The sequence below is a fragment of the Protopterus annectens genome, chromosome 6.part0 (assembly GCF_019279795.1).
Source record: "Protopterus annectens isolate FY-2018-M chromosome 6.part0, PAN1.0, whole genome shotgun sequence".
NCBI lineage: Eukaryota > Metazoa > Chordata > Ceratodontiformes > Protopteridae > Protopterus > Protopterus annectens.
This window is the reverse complement of record NC_056737.1, coordinates 177,472,149-177,497,694: the sequence shown is the minus strand read 5'-3', so window position 1 is coordinate 177,497,694 and position 25,546 is coordinate 177,472,149. Positions and strand designations below refer to the sequence as shown.

Sequence of the window (25,546 nt, the reverse complement as noted above, 5' to 3'; positions counted from 1 at the left end):
GCAGTTTTGCCCAGAGTTAGTTGCACTTGGATAACCTCGCCTGCATTATGCTGAGCAACTAGCCTGGAGGTGTGGATATCCTTAATGAATATGGACACACCTCCGCCTTTGGTGTTCCGGTCCAGGTTACATGGCCGAAAAGTGTGGTATGAGTTATAGCCTGGTAGTGCAGGGGTGCTCTCTGGAGCCTTGAACCAGGTCTCAGTCACTGCACAGATATCGATGTTCACCATTTTAAGGAGTGCCTCGAGTGAGTGCATTTTGAGATTCAGACTTCTAGTACTGAGTAGCATCACCCTCAGTTTTTGCTTGCCTGTTCCTGTTATGGTAGTGAATTTGTCATTTGAACCTTGCTTAAAAAAGGCACTATAGGGGTGGCAAACACCTTAGCCAGTATCCAGAATCCCAGGGGTGACAGGTGCAGGCCATCTCTGGCAAAGCATTGTGGTCTGTCGACCATGTCATCCCAGGCAGACAGATACTGAATCCCTTTAGAATGGCACCAGAAGCTTAGCCAATTGTTGAAGTCAATCATTTTGTCCTTGTACTGTGGCATAATTCTGGGTGATGGCAGAATGCTACTCAGGGCTAGGGTCATACCTGCCTGGACTACAAGATTGGAGAGCTCCTCCATGTCTCTTTTCATGTAGTCCAGGGAGGTATGTCTCAGGTTGTTCACACCAACATGGACAATGACAGAGTCATATTTGTACTTGTTGTGGAGTGACCTGAGTGCGTGGGTTATGTGGCGGATCCTGGCACCTGACAGGCAGCTGACAGTAACCTTCTCCTTGTTTAGCCTGGTGAGTGGGACATCAGTGTACCTGACTATAGAGTCACCTATGACTAGTGTGTTGGGTACGTCATTTTGCCTTATTGGCTGTGGTTGAGTGGCACAGTGAGTCGGTGGGCTATGTGTCATTTGGGTTGTGTTGGGGGGTGGAGGTTGTTTGCATTTCTGCTTTGGAGGTCTCTGTTGCTTGAGCAGATTATTGTTGAGAGCCTCCGCTAATGTTTTTGTGTTTCTATGTGTGGATTTTGGTGGTGTAGATTTAGTGAGACTATGTGATGAGTGTGGTGTGGTGCAAGTGTTTACCTTCTCCTCCTGACTGTCAAGTTCAATCTTGATTGGAGAGAGCTTTACCTCCAGTTTGGGTAGATAAGTGCATCTCTCACAGGTTGTAGTGTTGGGTGGTAGGAGGAGAGGGTTGTCTGTGTACATAAGGCAATTTCATATTTATAACATACAAGTTATGAAGGTTTATGATTATAATATGTTTCATGTTGTCAGGAAAGACACTGCTTTTGATGGGGTGGTTAGGGGGATGAATGCGGTATTTACTTTGCAGAATGGACTAAGAACAAAGTCTTCTAAATCACATGGGTTGCATTCTTTTAAAATGTCAATAGGTTTGTCAGTTTCTTTTCTACTGTTCACTTCTGAAATATGGAAACATCTAGTTCTTTTTCACTATGCCCATGACACAAATAAATTCACTAGGCTGATAGGAGTGAAAAGCCTAGCATAGTCGCGCAGTATTTCAGAAGAATAGCAGGATGGAGTAAGGGATGCGTTCTGCAGCCAAAGCATATTCTTATAGTTCCAGCATTCATAGGTTCATAGGGGTTTACTAGGCTAACAGCTGAAGTGCCTTTATGAGCCTAGACATTACCTGGGTTTACCCAATTTTTGTTGCATAAGGGCTGGAGGACAGCTTTTTTTGTGCCTGTGCCTTTGGGTATTTTACAGACTGCCCTGTCCATAAGGGACACAGGTGTCATTCCCAACAGTGAATTTATGATTTCCCATTCATTGATCCACATTGCATTTGAAGAGGGTCAGGAAAGGGCTCTGCTTTATGTGAGTATGTAACCTGCTCCAGAGAGGGGTTAATTTCTGAGACACATATTTGGCTCTCATGCATGTTTTGTTCATGTCACAGACCAGGTTTTGGTAATTGGATCAGGTAATCCTTGTGCTGTTTGATTTTCAAATGTGTAACAGTTCCATCAGGTCTGGATTTGAGAATGCCTTGTAGGTTATACATAGATCACCCTTTAACAGTCAGGAGGAGACAGAGTAAAGGGATAGAGTTTTTAGGTGATCTGCCAAGGCGTTGTTGCAAATTCACAGAAATTCTGTATCTGACTTAAAATTCTCTGGAAGCAAGAGCATCTACACAAAGATCCAGTGTTCAACTGAAATCAGATAACTTCCACATCTGACTTAAATGTCTTGGCAGCAATGACATAGTTTTGAAGATCCAATGTTATGTTAACTGTGTTCATTATGTTTAACTTATTTATCTGACTTAATGGAGTCTGATGTCTGGCTGTCATAAGGTAAGGACAAAGGTCCTAACTGAATAGACTTCTTGTTTGTGGAACCATGAGAACAGCCTTTTGATAACAGTGGTCATGAAGGAAGTATTACAATGAGAGACCAGACTTAATTTCTAAACTATTTAAAATGTATTCAAAGTAGACCAACTGGCAGCTACTCAAATATTTTGATCAAGTTCTAATGTCAGCTGCAAGGTCAAGGCAGCTGAGGCCTACCATTTATGATTGACCAGAACCAGCTTTGATATCTATATCAGCCCTCTCTCAGAGAAGGCTGTCAGGGACAAGACTGCCACTCCATTCATCTGCTTTGAATAACATAATAGTGAATGTGTGGGAGTTGCATGCCTGTATTCAAAATGCTATGATTTGCATTTTTTGTTTCTCCTTCCCCTTTAACTTAGGTCTTACTGGAAACCATCCCAATGCAAAAAACACTGGTTAGGAAGGAGGCCAAAACACGTCTAAAAAAGTACCACAGCCTGCTCTTCTAGAACCAGTGAGATACAGGTTTTATCCTCACTTCTTCTTAGTACTAAAACGAACAGAGGACCTCAGGCCAACACAGGCTCTCAGCAGCCTAACATTTGTGAGCTATAAGAAGGCTTTTGCAGTGCTACACTTCAAGTGATTTTTTTACCCTTTTGTCAGGGAATGACTGGATGTGTTCTTTGGACCTTCAAGATGTTTGCCTGTGCAAACAAGTTCACAAGGGATGAAGAAAGCAGTAACACTTGCATCTAGAAGTTTATTACTTTCAGCTCAGATCCCTACCATTCACTCTTGTCTTATCCCTTCTTTCATCTGCCACCAAGTCTTAACAAAGTACATGGCACTGGGGGTTGCAGAGGAATCAAGGTTTCCCTTCACCTGGATAAACTTATTCTTGGTTGCCTGCATCTGCCATGGTCTGGTCTAAGCAAAAAGAACTGTACAGATCTTCCATGTCTGAGGATTATGGTAAACAGAAAGACATTGTGGGTTCTTCACCCCCAACTTCTTGCCTTCTTAGGGTATCAAGGGGCTGTCAGGTTCCTTTACTCATATGGAGAATCCTGGAACTTCTAAATCTCATTCATTTTCTACTGTAATACTACTTAGTGCTGGAACTTCCTGTCATTAAGGCTTTGGATCTTGAGGCTACACTGGGTCTCATGGTTCCATTCATAATACTGCATATTAGTTAGAATGTTTTAGAGGTGTCTTACAACTCACTGAATCTAGAACAGGGATCTCTTAGATTTTCTAGTCAGGGGTTACCAAACATGTGAACATCACTACAAATGGTAGCCGTGCATTATGTAACTCCTTATGGGAAAGAAAATTCTTGATCCCCGATCAGAAGCAGTTTTTCACTTTAGATTCTTTAAATTTAATATGGAAAGGACATATACGGAATTAAATTATTTATACTAGGTCTTTTGGTCATATTAATGGTCCAAATTCACACTGCTGAAACTGCAGATCTTAAGATAATGGCCACCAGATTGGAGCAACTCAATCCAATGATATACTTGGGTGAGGTCAGATATCACAATACACCAAGAGGGACCCACTGTTCTTCTCTGTACTGGGAAACCTGGAAGCTATGGAAGACAGCATTTTACCAGAAAGCTCTTTCTCATACTGGTTGTTTTAAGAGAAGGGTTAGCTTGTCTGATAAAACTGTTACTCTAACAGATTGTCACTGCATAAGTACTTGAACATAGGCTGTATAACTGCAGGTACGTGACTGCACATGAATGGGACTTGCTGCAAGATGAAGACATCTATAATAACCTCTAAAGCAATGCAGAAGAGTGTATGTCAGTCAGGTCTGGTGATCAACTAGAAGTTTTGAGTAGATGTTGACGATGTGCTACTTTACATTGCTTCCAGCACTCTGTAGAAGGGAGATATCCACAGAGAAAGGAGTCTCTGAAGGCATTTTATGCCACAAACAAGATCTGTGGTGGAAACACCCTTCTTGGACAACAGCAATCTGAAGCAGTGATGCCAGGTTTCAAGTATATCCTGGGCAGTTGTCTAGGAACATGAAATATGTACTGGAAACAATATGAAAGTTATCTCAATCTTTTGTGTGTCATGGTCACATGAAAAATCACCACATGGAGAAACATGTTTGCAAACTGACACACATTTCCTTTTTGTTTTTAGTGCATTACTGCTGTTGTGCCACTAAAGGTACTGTGTGTCTGCCTCCCACTGATTAGTACCATCTGCAATTCTACCTCTTGTGCTCTTGCATTAATTGCAGCTGGGATGAACTCCAGCATATTCTCCCTGCATCCAGTCATGAATCACATTTGATAACCAAAAGTTGACTATGTCACACTCCCCATTGGTTGCCATCCCCCTCATGTAATATCAGTAATAGCAGCTCTCCCATATGGACAGCTGCTTAGGGATATGAAGATATAACCTAAATAAATTGTATCCCCAAATAAATAACTAGTGAAAACAGACGGCAGAAAATACGACCACGGCTGATACAAAAATGTATCATAAAGCTGAATATAGAACCTGAGGGTTAGCAAGGTTCTATCCACGATGTAGATCCTAATAGTCCGTTAAAAACAAGTTTTAATGTCACCAAAGTCAGCACAATAAAAATGGTCCCTTCCTTGTCAAACGATAAGAGCTTTCGATTCTTCTTCTTCAGATTGTTGAAAAACATGGGACTCTAGTTGTCTTTATATATAAAACTTTAGTGACATTAAAACTTGTTTTTAACGGACTATTAGGATCTACATCGTGGATAGAACCTTGCTAACCCTCAGGTTCTATATTCAGCTTTACGATACATGTTTTTGTATCGGCCGTGGTCGTATTTTCTGCCATCTGTTTTCACTAATTGTTTATTTGGCAGTTTTACTTTAGCAGTGGAAAGGTATTCATCATTTTCCAAAATAAATAACTGGTGCCAAAATCATGGACTGAAACTAAATGGCAAAAATGCATTATTGCGTCCTTTGGGAAGGCATCTATCCCAGGGAACTACCACATTATCAATACACCCCTAACAGCTGACCCCGTTGTTCGGGATTTGGGAATTTATGAGGACAGTGATGTAACTTTTCATCAACATGTGAACACTGTTGTAGGAATGGTCTTCTATATTGTACAGCTTATAAACAAAGGGATTGTGTCCAGAGCTAGGGATGTTATTGTCTCCCTTTACTCAGCCCTCATTAGGCCAGTCACTGAATATAATGCCCCTTGGCATACATCTGTCCAGACAAATGCAACAATTAGAACACCCACAGAGATACCTTACTAAAAGGATACAAGGTCTAAATAATATGTAATACATGGACAAACTGAAAGCTCTGTCACTATACTTGGTATTCTATAGACTGATAAGAGGTCAGCTGTGTCTGGCAGACAAGGCATCCTCCGACCAAATACTGATAAATTTACTGTACATCAGCAAGTCAAATGATATTAAAAATACTTGGTCTATGGATCTAAACCTCTTCTGCAGCATCAAAAGAATGGTTTGGAGGAACAGGTATATTTCACAGAGGATACAGCTGCTCTGAAACAAACTCACCATCCACATAAAATAAAATTCATCCCTGTCCATATCAAGCACTGCTTGGATCTATGGATGAGAAAAAGAACATTCACCTCAGGACTGCTCCCATACTACCAATGGACAGAGGCAGCTCCTGAATGCTTTATCCCATGTATGGGTCCCCTCAAATTATCTACTGTATGATTCCAGTTATTCTCATTGGGGTAATATATGATTATTGACTATGGGATGGGTAATGCAGTCTCCAACCAAATGGGACAAGTTAATTTGAGCACAAAAAGAGGAATTGGCTAGACTTAAAATGGTCCTCAGGGGCAGCTAGCCTAGTACTTACCTACGGGCCTACATATAATGATTAGACAGAAGAACCAAAAGAAAGTACTGAAAGATTTTTAAATGTGGGACATGATGCTGACATTGTTAAAAATGTTTATAATAAAATAATAAGGGAAATTACCTTCATCCTAGTGCCCATCTTTACACAAGTATGATAACTCTACCTCTATCCATGGCCTTGTCCCTAATTATAACCCTGTGTGACTGAATGAGGAGGTCAATAATCAGAGGGGCTGCAGCCAAGTAGTACAGAGAGTCAGGGACAGTGTTTGAGAGAAGAATGCCAAAGAAGCTGAAAAGTGAAGTGTACAAAACAGTGGTGTTACCAGCTCCACTGTATGGTTCAGAAACACTTGAGGAAGCTAGAGGTGATGGAGATGAAGTGCCTGAGAGGGGTGGTAGTATGCACACTGTTGGAGAGAGAAAGAAATAAAGATATCAGACCAAAAGCCAAAGTAGCTCCAACTACAGAGAAGGTTAAAGAGAACAGATTATGGCGGTTCGGGCACATGTGCAGAAAAATAGAAGACAACCTCGTAAAGAATATTTGGTGACTGACAGAAAGAAAGCAAGAGGAAACAAGGGCATCTACAGCAAGAAGTGGATGGAATGTGTGACAGAAGACCTGTGACAGTCAGGCACGACTGTTGAAAAAGGTAGGAGAGATGCACTGAATCAACAGAGGTGGTAGACAGTTGACTCAATACCCTAACACCATGTAGAAAATGGGAAACAGGGTGTGATCAGTGACCAAAGGAACAGGAGATAAAGCAGTTCAACTAGCCTCATTAGCCTAGGTTGCCCAATCAGTGCATGTAGGCTTTCATCCATCCAAAGTGCTGATTCCAAATATCTACCAATACAGTTACTTCCTAAAAATACAGTCCTTCACCTCCATTTATGTAACTCTTTATGATCCATTATTTGGTCATATGCCAAAGTGAAAGCAAAATAAAATGCAGCTGCAAAATACTTTAACTCTGTAGTTCCCTAAAGAAATCAGGTATATCCATACAAGGCCCATACATCTCTCAAAATGCAACTCTAACACCTTGTTGAGCTGAAAACTGATGCAGGAACCTCTCTGGGAGTCCCTTGTGGGTCAGAGTAGAATGCCCCCCCTTGCCAAGGTCTTAGGACATGAGTATCAATTTGCACCCCATCCAACAGACAACCAGCTTTGGGGCCTTGGCTGATTTCAACTTAGTTTACTACAGAATGGCTACATTCACTCAGGTGTGCAAGTGCCTATGATCTCCTTACAAGAGGACTGTAGAGCCAATGAACTTTATACTGAGACTGTCCCAGGTGTACCAGAATATATTGATGGCACAACAGATAACAAGGACTTAAAATGCAGCAGTGCAAGGATACCTACTGCTTACCCCACTCTGCTAAACAAGAAGGCATAAGCCTGTTTACTACCAGCTAAACCACAACATTTACCTTGGCTCCCCACAGGATCCACCATATTCAGGCTCCTTGCCTAGATACTTATTTATTTATTTATTTATTTATTTATTTTACATTTGTTGACCGGGATAGTCTGACTGGATACATGTCCATTTTCAGCAGAGGCCTGGGGAGAAAAGCTCCAAAGGAAGTAATACAGTGATAGAAACTAATATAGAACACACTAAAGTACATTAAATAACAGTCAAATTGCCACACGGAGTATAGGTTAGCTGTAATAGCATGCTTTACATCTGGAAAGCTAGTTTACAACACAATAGAATTAAACTGACAATTAATTGCAAAAAACAATTGTTAATATGATGCAGGTGTACCAGTGTTACCAAGTATTTAATTAGGTCTGGCACAGGGGCAAAGCCAATGAGTCATGAAGTACTGCTTGAGGGCTTTCTTAAATTTAGAAAGGGTAGTGTTTATTGTAATGTCCGGAGGTAGTGAGTTCCAAGCTTTGTCTACAGAGTTGGCAAATGTGGAGTTCCCTGCTAAGTTGTTAGCTATAGTGGTTTGCACTACAATTCTATTGGATGATCTAAGTGATCTTTGGTTGGTGTGAGGACTGATGATATTTCTTAAAGTAGGGGTATTATCAGGTTGGTTAAGAATTTTAAAAGCCACAATAAGTTGGTTGTACTGAATCTGCCTTGATAGCTCTAGCCAGCCTATAATTGTTAGGTTTATACAGTGATGTGTTCTGTAGGGCTGCCCAGTGGCAAATTTAGCTATGCTATTATAGCAAGCAGAGAGTCTGTTGAGTTCCATTTTGTTTAATTTGGCAAGTATAGGGGAGGCATAGAAGAGGGTGGACAGGAGATGGGAGCAGGCAATAGCAGTCCTAGCTGGTGGGGTTAGGAATGATTTTATTCTATATAGCGAGCTCAGTTTTTTATTAATGTTTTTTATTGTTTTATTATATGGGCATCAAATTTAAGATTGTTGTCTACAACTACTTCAAGTAGTTGTGTGTGGACATCTGGGGAGATAATAGTGCCATTTTTAGAGGTAATGGAGAAGGATATCACTGGGGATTTTTGCGTGGGAAAGAAAAATAGCAGTTTAGTTTTATTGAGGTTTAGAAGAAGACATCGGTCAGCAAGCCAATTTTCAGCTAGGTTGAAAGTTGACTGAGTACATGCCTGTAGCTCATCCTGGGTGGTACCAGTGCAGATCAACGTAGAGTCGTCTGCATACTGTATGAAGTTGGCCTTTGGGATAACAGCATCGAGATCATTGATAAATATGGAGAATAGCAGTGGACCCAGGATAGACTCCTGGGGGACACCTAGGGTGTTGGGATGGAGGTTAGATAGATTATTTTGCCATAGTACTGCTTGCTGTCTGTTGTGTAAACAGGATTGTTACCATTGAAGGGAGTGGTGACCTAGGGACATATTGGTCAGAGTGTGGATTAGCAGTTGGTGGTTAACTATATCGAACGCTTTGGAAAGATCCAAGAATAGAGCTGAGGAGAACTTGTTATTGTTTCTGTTATGATAGATATCATTGGCGAAGGAGAGGAGTGCTGTGGTAGTGTTATGATGTGGTGTAAAGCCATGCTGAGATTTAGCCAGTAGATTGTTCTGGGTTAGGAAGTGTAGAAGTTGTTTGTGGACGCATTTTTCCAGGATCTTAGAATATCTAAGAACCCGTGCATATGATGGAGCAACCACAGTTAAAATCCCAATCAGATGTGACCATCCAATAGTCACCACTCCGACTACCATCTATCATCAATATCAATCTATATCCACAAAAAAAATTATTATTAATATTCAAGTCATGCTGTAAAATCTTTAGCAGCTTGGATGGTTTGGACTCATTCACCCATATGGTAGATCTACCAGAGTAACAGGGCTAACAGGAAAAACATTCATGATTTGGGGTGCCTGAAACTGGTTAAAGTTGTCACTCTCGGCATCCCATTCCATCAACTCTCTCAAGATGATGACTCTAATGTACACATTTAGGGGAACAGCACCCAGGTTTCTGAGACCATGAGATCCTCCACATTAGGAGCCTCAGGGGATATCAGAGGGCACTGATATCTTAACCTGCCTATCATTTGTCATCTATTTTTCTTATCCTCCCTGTGGGATTAAATTCTTCCTATACTCTTTCAGCAATGCTCCTTTTTGACCTGCCCTCTAGCTGTTATACAAGTGCTCATGTCACCACCAGCAATGGGAGTTAGGGTCATAAATGAAAATGTTCTCATTACTGGGATGCCAGCAAGAGCACAAAGCACTGTCCTGGGTGCCTGGATGACAGCCCCTTAGAGGCATGATGGTTAGCAGACCCAGAAATTACAATAAAAAGATTTCTTTATTGGGAAGGGAAGCTCAGGTCCGCAGGAGCCTGCTGTATCTTTTTTCCTAGCGCACTCTGCTGTACATCACTTCCTAGCTGTTCCAGAAAGCTCAAAGCATCCTTCAGATGCTAAAAAAGCAATTGGTACTTTTCCATTATTGGGGCAACAGTCATAATGAGCATTTGGAATCGTAGCACTCATTATAACGCTGATCGTTCAGCTGCTGCTGAAGTGGGTACCGCACACACTTATTTTCCATTTCATTAAGTGTGGTCGATCACATGTAATAAATAACAACAATCATTTGACTTATAGACTTGTTTTACTCTGAATAATGCATGCCGACAGGGTTTAATAGGATGTGAATTAGCATGCATTATTCGGAGAAAAACAAGTGTATAACTCAAATGATGGACGTTATTTATTAAATGTGATCGACCACACTTTTCTCATAAAACTGTCAGTTGTAGGGAGTGAGGAGGGGTTTGAGCCGACAGCAAGAGAGAGTTGAGAGGTATATGTACATGGGGGTTTACTATTGAAATTGCGAACGGCACTTGGGCGACAGTCGGATAGTCAAACATATAAGGTCGTAAACACGGATGTCGAAGACATAATAATCAATCTAGGAACGGTTTTAACATGGGTCGAGGTAGGGAAGATGTTTGTAGTAGGGAATAATACTGAACACCTACCTCGACCCATGTTAAAACCGTTTCTAGATTGATTATTTTGTCTTCGACATCCTTGTTTACGACCTTATACGTTCGACTATCCAACTGTCGCCCAAGTGCCATTTGCAATTTCAATAGTAAACCGTACATGGGACACACGTTAATCACATTGTGAGAAATAGCAGGTAAATGCCATGGTCACGCTTTAAAACAGGGTGAAATGGAGAATAAAAAAAATGCTTGCACATATATATATTTTTAATGGAAACCACAGTCTCAATAGTCAATCCCCCCCCCCAAAAAAAATAAATAAATAGACTGTAGTGGTGTTAGTGGTATTTAATTAACATATACCTGTAATGCACTGGCTTTTCAACATCCCTAGAAGTGAGTGTGCATGCGAGTGGGTGGTATGCAAGAGTCATAATATTTTCTCTTTATGAACTATTAACATTTTCTTAAACTTGAATTTCTGCACTTTGTACCCAGTTGATATGTTTAGGCACTCCCACACTGCTTCATTTCTTTCCCATTTGGCTGATGAACATCACTTTTCATTTCTGTCTAGTTAATCCGAGACTGTCCTATGAAAACGAAACGAAATCAGGAAGGACTTGTTGCCCCAATAACGGAAAAGTACCAAGCAATGTTCTTTCAATTCTAAGTCAGCTCAAGTGTGACTGGAAATCAAACCTAGTTCACTAATTTTCCAGAGTGGTGGTAACAATGTCTTTAATTAGTGATGGAATCCTACAGAGCAGTCCACCCTTACAAAGGTATTCTTCACTGCCATCTGTTTTCAGACAAACATGTTGTCATTAACATAAGTTCCCAGTGCTCAGATTCGAGAAACTTTGTAATCATGCATTTTGGAATACTTCATTGTAGATTCTTTTTATCTCTTTTTAATGAATGAATCCAGTATGCTCACTTGATATCTCCCTCTAGAAATTATCTTGCACAATGAAGGAGGACAGGCCATGGGATCCAGGTTTGACCCCTTCAGGGATTCCCAGAGATCTCAGGTTGGAGTGATAAGCCTGACTCTGACACACCAACCTCTAACAACTTGCTCCTTTAGACTTTTGCAAGCTCTGATGTTGCCCCCTTACAGACCCTTTGTAGCAGCTGACTACTGTTTTAAGTTGTTGTGAACTACTTGACAGGGCCTTCAGAGCTGTCTCCTGCATATCAAGCCACTGGGCAGTCAACCTGACATCACAGAGCAGTGCTGCAAGCATTCATGCAATCTTTTCCCAGTACCTACCACATTCAGTATGAGTCATCATTTACAGCCACTTCAGCTAAACTGGACAACTAAAATCCCATAACACTTCCACATTTCCTAAGCTTCTACCAGCTAGGACGTTCATATGAAACTGCTTCCTGTACATTTGAACTGACTCAAGTGCCAGACCCTACACACACACACACACACACACACACACACACACACACACACACACACACACACACACACACACTAAACCGGCCATTACGCAGAACAACAGGCCATTCACATTACAAACATTAAACTGTAGAAATCCCAGATAGTATATACATTAAGCAACTACTGTCTCTTATAGGTCACATAATTCTCCCGATGTAACTTAAATTTTTAATACACATCTAGGATATTATTCGTGATGCAGTTCTCTTTATGCCACTGAGACTGTGTCTCATCTAAGTTTTATTAACTGCATTTCTTAAGTACTTTTTCCTAATTGCTTAAAGAAAAAACAGATGGCCTCCTATTAACAAATCTCTGTTGCTGGTATAATTAACAAAATATATAATGACATTTTTATGTAGCATGTACTACTATGTTCAATTACCTGTCATTATCCATCAGGAGTGCCAGTCGGCCATAATCCCAAGCTGCCTTCCGCAAACATGAGAAGACCAGAAGCAGCACCTAGAAAACAACAAATTAAGTTTTAACAAGCATGTTCTCCCCAAAAATATGCTGATCAAAAAGAATCAACTTATGGGAACAGTAGTAAATGCTGTGTGTACTGTGTGCTCAAAGATACTTATATAAAGGCATAAATCTTAATAATGTGTTGGTGGCTTTTAGACAATGATGCAACAAAAATTTTGTTTAGCAGAGCCTTTTAGCTGCTAGTAGGCCTTTCTGTTTTTTTATCCTACTCAGAAAAGGCAAATGCAGTTTCAAACAGCCCACCTTATAACAGAAGCAGCAGTTTAATAAACTGTATAAAGTATTTTGGAAAAAAAAGTGTGTATATACATGCATAAATATCTATATCTATCTATATATATATATATATATATATATATATATATATATATATATATCTATATACATATATATTTTGCAAAAACTTGACACAAAAATTCTGAAAATGCACACACGTAGGTATATATAAAATAAGTATACATGTATATGCATGAGTATGTTATCATTCATCAACATGTAGAAACACTGAAGAAAGTTACAGCAGAACCTACAATAACTGAAACAAGTGACCAAAGCTCACCTGATCAAAAAAGCAAAACAAATTATTTCCGTTTTGGACAAGCTCCTCTGGGGCATTTTTAAGTATAACCATGCATCTGAAATCTCTGACAATTTCTTGTATCTTTAGTAGTATAAGCAGGGCCTTGGAAGATGAAACATTTACAAGGGGCCTAGGAGATGGACACAGGCTAGTTCATCAGAGACATAGGTGCAAAAACAAGGGTGAATTTCCAGTTCCCCATCCAGTTGTCCAAACTGTCCTTGAATTGGGTTAGGGAGGAACTCTGCTTCACATGGCCGTTCCTCTAACCTGCAAATAGCACGTGTCCCGAAAATAGAACACATTTTTGGTAAGAACATGTTCTATAAGCCTGAGTAACAGAGTGTTGAAACCTGGTGGATAGATATTTGCCCTATCTAACCAAAATTGTAAGGCTTCTAAACCTGCCTAATGGGGTATATTTATGTACAGTGCTGTTACATCTAGGGTGCAAAGTAACCAATTTGGTTCTAGTTGGGTATCATCGATAATCTGTAAGAATTGTGTAGTATCTTTAAGTCTAGACCTGACTAAAGTTAATAGTGGTTGTAGGTATTTAGTTAGGAAGGCCAAAAGTGGTTCCACTAGTGATCCCCTGCCAGAAATAATGGGTTTACCCGGTGGGTTTATGGGATCTCTATGTATCTTGGAGAGTAGGTAAAAATATCGGAATGCTGTGAATGATTTTTGCAGAATTTTATATTTGAAATTATTTTTCTCAGAAAAATGACCAAACTCAAAGGTCTACTGATTTCCGATTTTGGAAATCCCAATTCATTCCACCTATGGATAGACACGTATACGTTTTTAAAGAATGTGTTCTCAAAGACCTACATTTCCTTAACAGAACTTTTGCCAACATCAGACAGAACCTAACCAAGACTGAACAAAAAGCTTTAACTAAACTTAGTAACCAACATGACATAGTGGTTCTATGTGCTGATAAAGGAGGGGTCGTCATTGTAATGAATTGGGAACAATACTATATGGAGGCTGAAAAACAACTTTCCAATGGCCTATTCTACACAAAGATGCATTTGGACCCTACACTCAAATTCAAAAGAGACATAGATCATTTCCTGGAAGAGGCATATGAAGAAGTCATCATTGTACAAGAGGTAAAACATCACTTAACGGTTGTAGACTAAACATTCCAATATTTTTACCTACTGGCTAACATATTGCCCCCACAATGTTTATTTTCTGGTGGTGCAGCGGTTAGTGTTGTCGCCTAACAGCAAGAGGTTCTCCGGTTCGATCCTCGGCTGGAGTGCCTTCTGTGCGGAGTCTGCATGTCTTCCCTGTGGCCGCATGGGTTTCCTCCGGGTGCTCCAGTTTCCTCCCACATCCCAAAGACATGCTGTAGGTGGATTGGAAACTCTAAATTGGCCCTAGGTGTGTGTGTGTGTGTGTGTGTGTGTGTGTGTGTGTGTGTGTGTGTGTGTGTGTGTGTGCCTTCTGTGGAAGGTTGGGCGCAGGGCTGGCAACTCGACACTGTAAAACTCCACTGCCAATCATGAGCGGACAGGTGATCTGCTGTGGCGACTCCTAACCATGAAAAGCCGAAAGAAGAAGAAGAAGAGGAAGAACTATAAAGTCACATTTTATCCACTACAAGAAGAATTTCAAAAAGGAAGCTCATCAAAACACTTTATCTGGGGAGAAACTAACAGACAGTTACCCTTGTGGACATTGTAGTGCTTGTGCACACATGGTCAAAACTAAAGAATTCACCAGCAAGAACACATCAAAGACATAAAACATTAATATTATGGGAAATTGCAGCAATGAATGGGTGATTTATTTAGCAAGCTGTTTTTGATTACAGTAATATTCTGGGAATGGCTGCAGAAACTAAATTATAACAGTGGGAGCTGCATACCTCTCAACTGTACAGATTTTCACAGAATGTCCAAATTTTGGCCTCATATTTTGGTCAATTTTTCCTAAAATTGTGGTTTTCTGACAAATGTGTGGTAAATCATTAAAGACTGAAATTAAAAAATAATGACAGACATTTGAGTTTCAGACTTCATATCCTTCAGAAAAATTCATGTTAATGCAAAACCTGTTATTCTATCAACTTTCTAAGTTTGTAAGAACAATATTTAAAAATTTTCCCTATTTTTGGGCCTTTGTCCCACTTTTATTTATGGCTTTATCCAGATTTGGTTGAGAGTTTGAGAGGTATGGAGGGAGGCACTTATTGATCTAAGGTTGCAGCTTGATCTGAAAGGATGGAGACAGAGATAAAAGACAAGTAAAATTTGAGGTGACAATGATGACAAAGAAATGACAGAGAGAAATAATGACACACAAAGTAACATGCACTGCTGGTACCTGAAAAGAAGTGTAAAGAACGTGATTATACAAAAGACGACTGAGAGATGCAGTGCACAAAAAGAGAGACAAGGAAGACACATGAAAAGAAACCGTTCAGCCTATTCTACTCTCACGTGAATAATGTGGTTTAACACTGTTAAGGTCAGTAGTAAAGTATTTCTGCAATATGCTGACCCTAAGGATTTACACAGTTCCATGAAAGCATTGAAACACGTGTATTATGCACCAAAATGATCAATAGCAATGGGTTACGTTATTAATGCCCTTACTCTGAGGCAAGGTAATAGACAGCAATCAATAAATAAATAGTACTGCACCCTGCTACGGCAATCAATAAATAAATAGAACTGCACCCTGCTATGGCAATCAATAAATAAATAGTACTGCACCCTGCTACGGCAATCAATAAATAAATAGTACTGCACCCTGCTACGGCAATCAATAAATAAATAGTACTGCACCCTGCTACGGCAATCAATAAATAAATAGAACAGCACCCTGCTATTCTAATACCTTAGGAAAAGACGGAGAGCAAACTTCAATCCAGACTGAAGTAGTAAATCACATTTTGTATGGAAAAAAGATCCTGACAGAGTCCATTGAGAATTCTCCTTCTTTTTTTAGAAGTTTGCATCATCCTTATATGTGGCAGGTCAGTGGATGACTGCTTTTTCTGCAAAAGTGCTAGTTGAAGATGTGAAACATCAGGATATTGCCACAGATCACTGAATATGAATCAGTGAAATGTGCTCACGTTTCTCCAAGAACACCTCAGAAGCACATTACAGTGCAAAACACAGCAAACAAGCACAACATAGTTCTACCTAGCCACCCCCCTCTCTCACAAATATACATGCACTGGATACAAATTAGATATTCTATACAATGTGAGAGGGAGAGGCTTCATTTAAGAGTAATGGGAGTAGAAATTACCACATATGCTTGCCTTCACCATGATACCTGTAAGACAAGAATGGTGTCAAAATAGTCAGGCCTTTATTCTTTATGTGCATTACTACCCTATACTACATGTATTTACTGAATAATACTTAGGTTCCTGTACCCTCCCCATGAACATCAAGTATCCAGCTCTATTGCTCTATTAATTTCTCAAATGTTCCAGTATCCTAGGCTGCCAGGAGAGGGTGGTAAGAGACACAAACTGTGGACATCACTAGCAGGGGTCACTAGATTTTTTTATATAAGCAATTATGCCCAACATGTTGGGAATTACTGCACTTAGAAAAAGACTTCTGTGATTTTCTTTTTGTATTTTTTTAATTTTATTTTAAAGTATGCTTTTGTTTGTTTTGTGGTCCTTTTTAAGAAACAGTAGAAACTGTAGTTAATAGTGAATATGCATATCTGATTTCTGATCAGTATGGGTTTGTGGGTGTGCATGTGCATTTATGTACTTTGGCACACAATTTTGTGTGTGTGTGTGTGTGTGTGTGTGTGTGTGTGTGTGTGTGTGTGTGTGTGTGTGTGTGTGTGCATGTGAGATTGTGTACATTTTATTAGAAAGCAGAATTTGGCATTATAGTAATTTTATGATTGGACAGAATTTTATCAAATTGCACACCAACAACAAAGCTGAATTTGTGATTGTCTGAGTGGTAGGAGTGGGGGAAATGGAACTACAACATATTGTGCTCTACTTTACAGGAGAGGACAAGCAGCAGATTATTCTAAACCATCTCCAAATTGTAATGTTTGGCACTTTGGTACTTAACTGTCTGGGCTAGAACTATGATATCTTGTTTTTTTTTTTTGTTTTTTTTTTTAATTTTTCCAAATCTTTTGGGTTTCTAATACCATGACGGGAAGTTCATGAAATTAGTATTGATTCACTCTTTGTCAGCCAAAAGTGCTCTTCGCAGCACCCGCAATGTGCCCAGTAATGACTCCTTCTGCAATTCGTACGGAGTTACATGTATTGGTAGCATATCTAAATATGATTGTAGACTCATTTTATAAGACCCGTTGCTCCTACTAATATTGGAACTATCTGGGTATTTTTCTTCCACATTGCACTCATTTCTGCTTGCAAATCCTGATATTTTATGACTTTGTGTCTCTCTGTACGCAGGACACTGTAGTCACTGGGTATGGCAATTTCAATGATCAATGCTTCTTCTGTCTTCTTTTCTTAGACCACTATATCCGGTTTTCAAGAATCTATCTTTTGAACTGTTGGTAATGGATGATCCCATGTGATGTAGACTTCATCATTTTCTATGATGCTTTGTGGCTCTTGTTTCCAGTGTTTTTCTGCCACTTCAATATCATGATGTTTGCACAATCCCCAGTGCAACAGTCTCGCCACATTATTATGCCTTTCAGTATACAGTCCTTCTTCTATTAGTAAGTCACAACCAGCAACGAGGTGTGCAACGGTTTCCAATTCTGTTTTGCAAAACCTACATTTGTCTGTTTCTCCCACATGTTCAACGACCTTTGTAAACCAACGTGTACACAGCCCACTATCTTATGCCACCAATATTAACCTTTCATCTCTTGGTTTGAGTTTGCCTCTCCTTAACCATTCCTGCGTTCGTTCCTAATCAGCATGAGGTTCCTCCAGAACTTTTCTATACTTGCAACTATATTTAGGCATTTTCCACATTTTTACCTTCTCATCTGGTCCTTCACCTTATATTCTTTCTTTAGTTTTTTTGGCACATTCAGTTGCTGCCTGGTTTTTATCCACTTGTGGTTTGATTTCCATTCCTGCTTGACGCCAAAATGCTTCTGTTAGATTAAGCAGGGAAGTCATCTTAGATTTATTCTCCTCATGTTTCAAAACTTTCACTACAATTGTGAGGTCAGCAGATATGTGTGAAGTCGCACGATTGCAGATCTGTACATGTAATCATTTTCATGTAGGCCCATCCCCCCTTTGGAATGGGGAATATATAATCGTGGTATGCACTGATTTTTATAAATCATTTGGTGAGCATGAAGCATCCTCTTGTTTTCCTATCTAATCTATCCAACATGTTTTGAGGCCAGTCAATCACTTCAAAACTGTAAGTTAGGACAGGAAGAGCAAACTGGTTTATCGCTTGGATTTGGTTCCTAGATGTCAGTACTGTTTTCAGGATTAATTTAAGTCTTCTAAAGTACTCCTTACTGAGTTTTATTCACATTTGTTCATGTTTTATTGTTGATACTTCATCAGTTCCCAAACATTTATATACTCCCTCTTGTTCAAGTTCTTTTATATCACATTCTTGTCCCAAACTGATGTTTTCTTGGTGCTGCAATTTTCCTGCTATAAAGGTTGCTTTTGCACATTAATCAAGACCAAATTACATTTTTATATCATCTAAAAAAGTTTTAACAACTCGCAGTTGTGCTTTTTGTTCCTCATCTGATGAGCTATACAGTTTTAAATCATCAACAAAGAGAAGATGAGAAGTTTTTACACTCCGTTGTTTTTAGGAGCTTAATGGGTTAAGGGCAAGGCAGAATAGCAGTGGTGACAGACGGTCACCCTGGAATATCCCCATTTGAATTTTTATCCCTGGAATAATAATTTGTCCTTTATCATGGCTTAATTGCAAAGTGGTCTGCCACTGTTTCATGGTCACTGTAATGTAGCTGATCAGTGTAGGGGGTATCTTACACATTTTTAAGCACTCTTTTATCCATGAATGTGGGATACTATTAAATGCTTTTTTGTAGTCAATCCATGCCATACTTAAATTCTTCCCCTTTTTACAGTTCTCCTCTATGACTTTGTTTAACAACAAATGATCCTTTGTTCCATATGACTTTCTTTTATTGCCCTTTTGTTCTATTGCCTTCATTGAGTTTTCTTCTAAATGACTATAGACTCTGCCAGCATCAATTCCCGTGTATACTTTATACATTATTGGAAGGCATGTTATTGGTCTATAATTTTTAGGGTAGCTTGCAGGTTCACTCTTAAGTAGGAGCATTGTTTTTCCTGTTGATAGCCAGGTTGGTGTCTGTTCGGGGTGTGCATATAAACAGTTCTTATTCATGGCTAAATCTTCATGCAAAGATGTTAAAACAAAGCTAGGTACTGCATTTTGTTCTATGAGGTGGAACACACTACACTGCCTAAGGTAATAAGCTTTATACTTCAAATGAACTTCTTTGGCAAGAGCAAGTGACAAGGTGGTGAAGTCCAAGTGAAGCTATGACATTTTGCAATGCACTTTATAGCTACAGAGTAGTACAGTATAGAAAAAAGTAAGAAACACACAAAAAATAATTTTATTTGCATGTTATTTATAAGTTCATAGGTAAATACTACGCTATCAGTCTGCAGACTATTAAAAGCATAGCCAATAACCAGAGATCATAATTAAAATCTTTGCCTTATATCTGTGAGGTAAAGATCTTAACCATTATATCAACCCTGCCCCATTAAAAAGACCAAAGGTGAGAATCAGACCTGATATTTTGAGTCCATTATGCAAACTTCTAACACCCCTAAATATTAAGCAATCAGTCTGCAAACTAATATAAGCCTAGCTAATAACAAGAAAGTCCCTAAAGTCAGAATCAAACCCTGTACATTGTGTCTTTGAGGTAAAGACCTTAACCATTATGCAAACCTTATGTCAATAGATCAAAACCTTTTTCCATGACAAAAAAATACTCTGAAAATGTTTCACTGAAAGAGCTGTCTGTGAAACTTGGAGAGAAAAAATGATGGGCAGTGGGGCAAGCCCCCCTGCTGTCTCCCATGTGGGGGGACACCCCCCCACTCTCCCAAACTTAAATATACCTACTCAGAGGTTGCACAAAAGTATAGAAAAGAGAATTCTGTATTGTCAGTGAAATTGCTGATGGGCTCCCTTGTTTGGGAATGCTGCAAGTACCCATAAATGGCATTTTTTGTTTTGTTGTAACTTTTAAATGCCACAGATTACCATACAACAGCATTTAGCCACTACTTTGACAGATGTCAGAACAGATTTCAAACCATGAAATGTGAGAACTCCTTTGTTAGCTGTCTAAAAAGATGTGAGGCACAGAGGTGAGGCACAGAGTGTTGGAGTTGGCAGATTACTGCGATGTTATGGAGATGGTAACGAGCTTCACCATAGTGTGATTTGGCTCTGTGTTCTAATGTTTTAGAGATTTGAACAATCATGCTTAAGCAGTCTGGATAGTCATTTTCTAAATACAACAATTACCTGCACTGACCAGACAGCACAATGCAATACCTTTTAAGCTGAGTCACTGTAGGTACATGCAACTGCACACTTGCAAGACTCAAATAAAGTGTTATGCACGCTTGGTAAGCGTCTGGTCTCTATGAATCCCTACCATGCATGATGCACTTCTTGGCCTTCCTCTGGATATTTCTGTTGTGGTAGGACTTTATGCAGGTAGCACACTTGCTTTTGGTACTGGAAGATCAGACGTCTGTGAGTTCTGTTCCCACACCATGTACTTGCATTAATTTTCCAATATTACCACTGCAGTGCAGCGTAAGTAGGTGCTGTACATCTGATTGCGCCATCCTTCAAATAACATGTTAAAGGGAGGTCCCATCTGCTTCAGCTGGTGGTAGCTCGGGTGGATATAAAAGATCTAATGACACTTTGTTTACTTACATATTTATGAATTTAAACTATATGCACCTTTACATATTTTCCACATAAAATAGTTTTTTAACACTTTATCTCATGCCACTCTTTTGTTGTATCCATACATTTAATGTTTTAATTATTTCATCTTTTCCAGTTTCGTATAAAGTATGAATTCTTCAGTCCTTGCTTTCCAAAAATTAAATATTTTCACAAACATTTTGTCTGTTTTGTCAACTCCTTCCTTACACCTTTCCCTTCATAATAGATTTATAAAATTATTTTCCTATTTACAAACTTAATCCCTTTTTATTTTATTTTATTTTATTTATTTATTTGCAGTTGTTTAACCAGGATAGTTCATCAGGCCTAATGAACCTGTTTTCAATGGAGTCCTGGGGAGAAAAGCTCCTAAATACATATTACACAAAGATTAATATACACACATAGATTGCATGTAGATTACAGAGGTAAACAAACTATGCTTAATATACTCCTAAAAGCTCCTAAATACATGTTACACAAAGATTAATATACACACATAGATTGCATGAAGATTACAGAGGTAAACAAACTAAGCTTAATATACACACATAGATTGCAGGTTCTTTACAGAGGTAAACAGACTGATCAAAAGTATTTCAATCAAAGGAAATTATATCAATTTTTTTTTTTCCAGTTGGAATGAGGATAGGTAGTTAGATGGAGTACGGTCAGGAGTTACTAGGTAATAGAGACAGGCAAGAATTTATCTGGAATTTGAGAGAAGGAAGGGAAAGGGTGAATGAAGCAGAGTGTTGGTTATGAGGGATGGGAGCATGAGCATTCCCATGTGGAAGTTAGATGAGAGTGGAGTGATTTTTTAAAGGATTGGAGGCGAGTAGTGGTACGAATGGAGGGGGGAAGGGAGTTCCATAAGCGAACTAAACAGTGTGACAGGAGGTATTGTTCTGGGGGGGTGGAGGGGTCGGAAAACTTCTATAAGGTTTTGATTATTAGATCTGAGAAGTCTTTGTGTGTGGTGCATTTTAAAGGTAGTGGAGAGGGAGGGACAGAGGGAAGGCTGGAAGATGAGTTTATGGGCATAGGTGAGCTGAATGTAGGATAGGTAGTTTGGTAGCTCTAGCCAGTTTAGTTTGTGGAGAAATTCACAGTGATGTGTTGATGATTTGTTGCTAGTGGCGAATCTGGCAATTTTATTGTAGCAAGAAGACAGTTTGGTTTTGAGAGATGATTGTAGATTTGTTAGAAGGGGGGCTCCATAGAGAAGGGAGGGTAAGAGAAATGTAGTAGAGAGAGTAAATTTGGTAGTTGAGGTGAGAAACCGATTTTGTCGGTAGAGCGTACCAATTTTTTGGTGGGTTTTTTTTTTTTATGTTTAGTAGTAGATGGGAGTTGAATTTAAGCCTGTTGTCGATTTGAACTCCTAGTAATTTGGCTTTGGATACCAGTTCAAGAGGTGTTGAATTTTGGCTGGTGATGGAGAATAAATTTTGATCGAAGTTCTTGGTTTTAGAGGAGGTAAAAATCATAAGTTTAGTTTTACCAGCATTGAGTGCAAGATGGTTGTCTTTCATCCATTGCTCTGTGGTAGAGAAGGCAACTTGAGTTAGTTTTAAAAGAGTTGGGATGGATGGGGTAGCACAGATGATTGTGGAATCATCTGCATATTGGATAACGCTAGTAAGAGGGATGGAGTGGTAAAAGTCATTAATGAAAATATTGAAGAGAAGGGGTCCCAGTATGGAACCTTGAGGGACACCTGTGGGGGTGTTGAGGAAGGAGGAGGTGGCCTTTTTCCATTTGACTGCTTGTTGCCTATTGGAGAGATAACTGGTAAACCATTTGAGGGAAGAGGGTGAGAGGTTTAGGTTAGCTAGTTTAGTAAGAAGAAGGTTATGAGAGATAGTGTCAAAGGCCTTAGAGAGATCGAGAAGGATGGTAGATACAGTGAAGCCAAGATCTCTAGCTTTATTCACAGTTTCAAGGAAGGAAATGAGAGCAGTCATAGTGCTATGATGGGGTTTGAATCCATGTTGGGTAGGGGTTAACAGGTTGTTGTCCAAGAGATGGGGGAGGAGTTGAAGGTGAATGCATTTCTCTAGGACTTTAGAAATGGGAGAGAGGATGGCGATGGGACGGAAGTTGGAAATATTAGTATTGTTACCTCCTTTGTGCAGGGGAATGATATAAGCTTTTTTCCAGATTTGAGGAACAAGACCTTCTTGGATAGAGTGGTTGATTAGGATACTGATAGGAAGGGCAATAGCATCAGCTGCTATGCTGAGGAAGTATGAAGGAATGTTATCAGGGGCATTGATGCAAGGTTTCAGTTTCTGTATGAGTTTTCTTATAGTAGAAGTAGGAATAGGTTTAATGAAAAATGGTGGGGGTTGAGAGGGTGAGGAGTGGGAGAAGGAAGTAGGACAGGGATGTGGGAGAGGAGAAGTGGCTTTTTTCCAGATTTGAAGAACAAGACCTTCTTGGATAGAGTGGTTGATTAGGATACTGACAGGAAGGGCAATAGCATCAGCAGCTATGCTGAGGAAGTATGAAGGAATGTTATCAGGGGCATTGATGCAAGGTTTCAGTTTCTGTAGGAGTTTTCTTATAGTAGAAGTAGGAATAGGTTTAATGAAAAATGGTGGGGGTTGAGAGGGTGAGGAGTGGGAGAAGGAAGTAGGACGGGGAGGTGGGAGAGGAGAAGTGGTGGTAAGAGGTGGATTGTTATTTGAAGAAGAAGTGGAGGTAGGAGGTGGATTATTATTTGAAAAAGAAGAGGTAAGTTTGGAGATGGAGTCAATGAAGAAAGAACTGAATTGGGTAGCTAGATCAGAGTCTTGTATGTTTGGGGAGGGGTTAGGGTTTTCTATATTACCGGGTTTTAGGAGGGTAGTTATACCTCTCCAGAACTTCTGTGGGTTGGTTTTATGGTTGCTTTGAAGTTGGATGAAGTAGTTTCGATGGTCTGATGTGATAAGCTTTTTAACTGAGTTACTGGCGTTTTGTATTCATTGAGGTTAGATATAGATTTGTTTCTTTGGAACTGTGTCCAGGCTTTATCTCTAGGTCGCATGGTGGCTAGTGTACTTTTGGTTAACCAGGGGGTGGTTTTCCTTTTTATTCTTTTAGTTATTAAGGGAGCATGATTGTTTAGGAGATGTAAGAAGGTAGTATTAAAGTGAGTTATAGCATCTTCAAGTGGTAGAGATTTTAGGGGGTACCAATTAAGTGATTTGAGGGTATCAGAGAAAGCTTCTGGGTTAAAGTTTCTAAGGGATCAAGTAGTTAAGTAAGTATGAGTAGCTAGCAAGGGAGAAGGAAGACGTCTAGTGAAAATGGGAAGGTGGTCACTGAGGGAGTCAGGGAGGGTTCCACTGTCAGGATAGTTGTGGGGGTGGGAAACTAGAATCCAGTCTAAAATGTTGCCACTTGTGAATTCTTTAGATGGCCTGGTTATGGAGTTAATGAGTTGAGAGTAGTTGTATAGGCTGATGTTGAGGGGGTGAGTAGGGGGCTGAATGGAGGACCAATTAATATTGGTATCTCCCATGATTATAGTTTCATTACAGATATTAGTTGATAGCCATGACAGGATTTCTTCAAGTATTGGGACATTGTCTCCTGGGGGAATGTAAAGAGAGGCAATGTATATAATTTTTTGTTTGTTTAGCTGAAGATGAGCTAGTATTAATTCTGCGTTAGCGAATTTTGGAATGGCTTTATTATAGGGTGTTATGCATAGGGAGGAAGAGTAGATTAGAGCCAATCCACCACCTTTTCTATGGGTTCTGTCTGTTCTGATGATAGAGTAATTAGGTGGTACTATCTCTTCATTTTTTATGTGGGGTTTTAGCCAGGTTTCAGAAATGGCAAGGATGTCAGGTTTGTTATGGAGTAGTGTATAGGAGCTAGCAAGTTAGGCTGGTGCACGGCAAGAGCACTTGTTAGACCCAAAATCAGAAAAAAGGCCAGCACCAAGGAAGGTTCAAAAGTAGTTTAATAAAACTGAAACTAGACCGGTTTCAGCAGCAAGGCTTTCATCAGTAGTATAGTCAGCAAAAAGCACTTAGTCATCATCTTATATAATGTTCTCTAAGGCATCTATATGACATCACTTCCTGATAAGTCAAAAATGCAAACAAGGCAAAAGTAATTGAAAAATACAATCAAGGTAAAAGTAATTGAAAAATACATAGTTCAGTAAACAAAAAAGTTTGCCTAAGTTGCATGCATATCTCCAGATTATAATGAAAAAATCCAAAGAGACACAGTATACTGGTATATCAATGATAATAAACAAACTTAATAAAAAACATACAATAAAGGGTAAATGCCCAAAAATAAACCCGAAACAAAAGTCAGGTTATAAGAATTCTGGTGTTGAATACCAGCCACAGTATCCTAAAATGAGATGAAATGCAAAAACCTAAGTAATGCAA

The 25,546-nt window shown here is 39.4% G+C and overlaps 1 protein-coding gene across 1 annotated transcript in view; it reads right to left on the bottom strand.

Annotated features, from left to right (window-relative positions):
• TMEM63C (transmembrane protein 63C) overlaps positions 1-25,546 on the bottom strand; it is a 2,716,247-nt gene that overhangs the window by 1,153,667 nt on the left and 1,537,034 nt on the right. Inside the window, exon 6 of the mRNA XM_044073895.1 lies at positions 12,505-12,584. Coding sequence (XP_043929830.1) covers positions 12,505-12,584 — 80 coding nt within the window. The remainder of the gene's footprint in view (positions 1-12,504; positions 12,585-25,546) is intronic.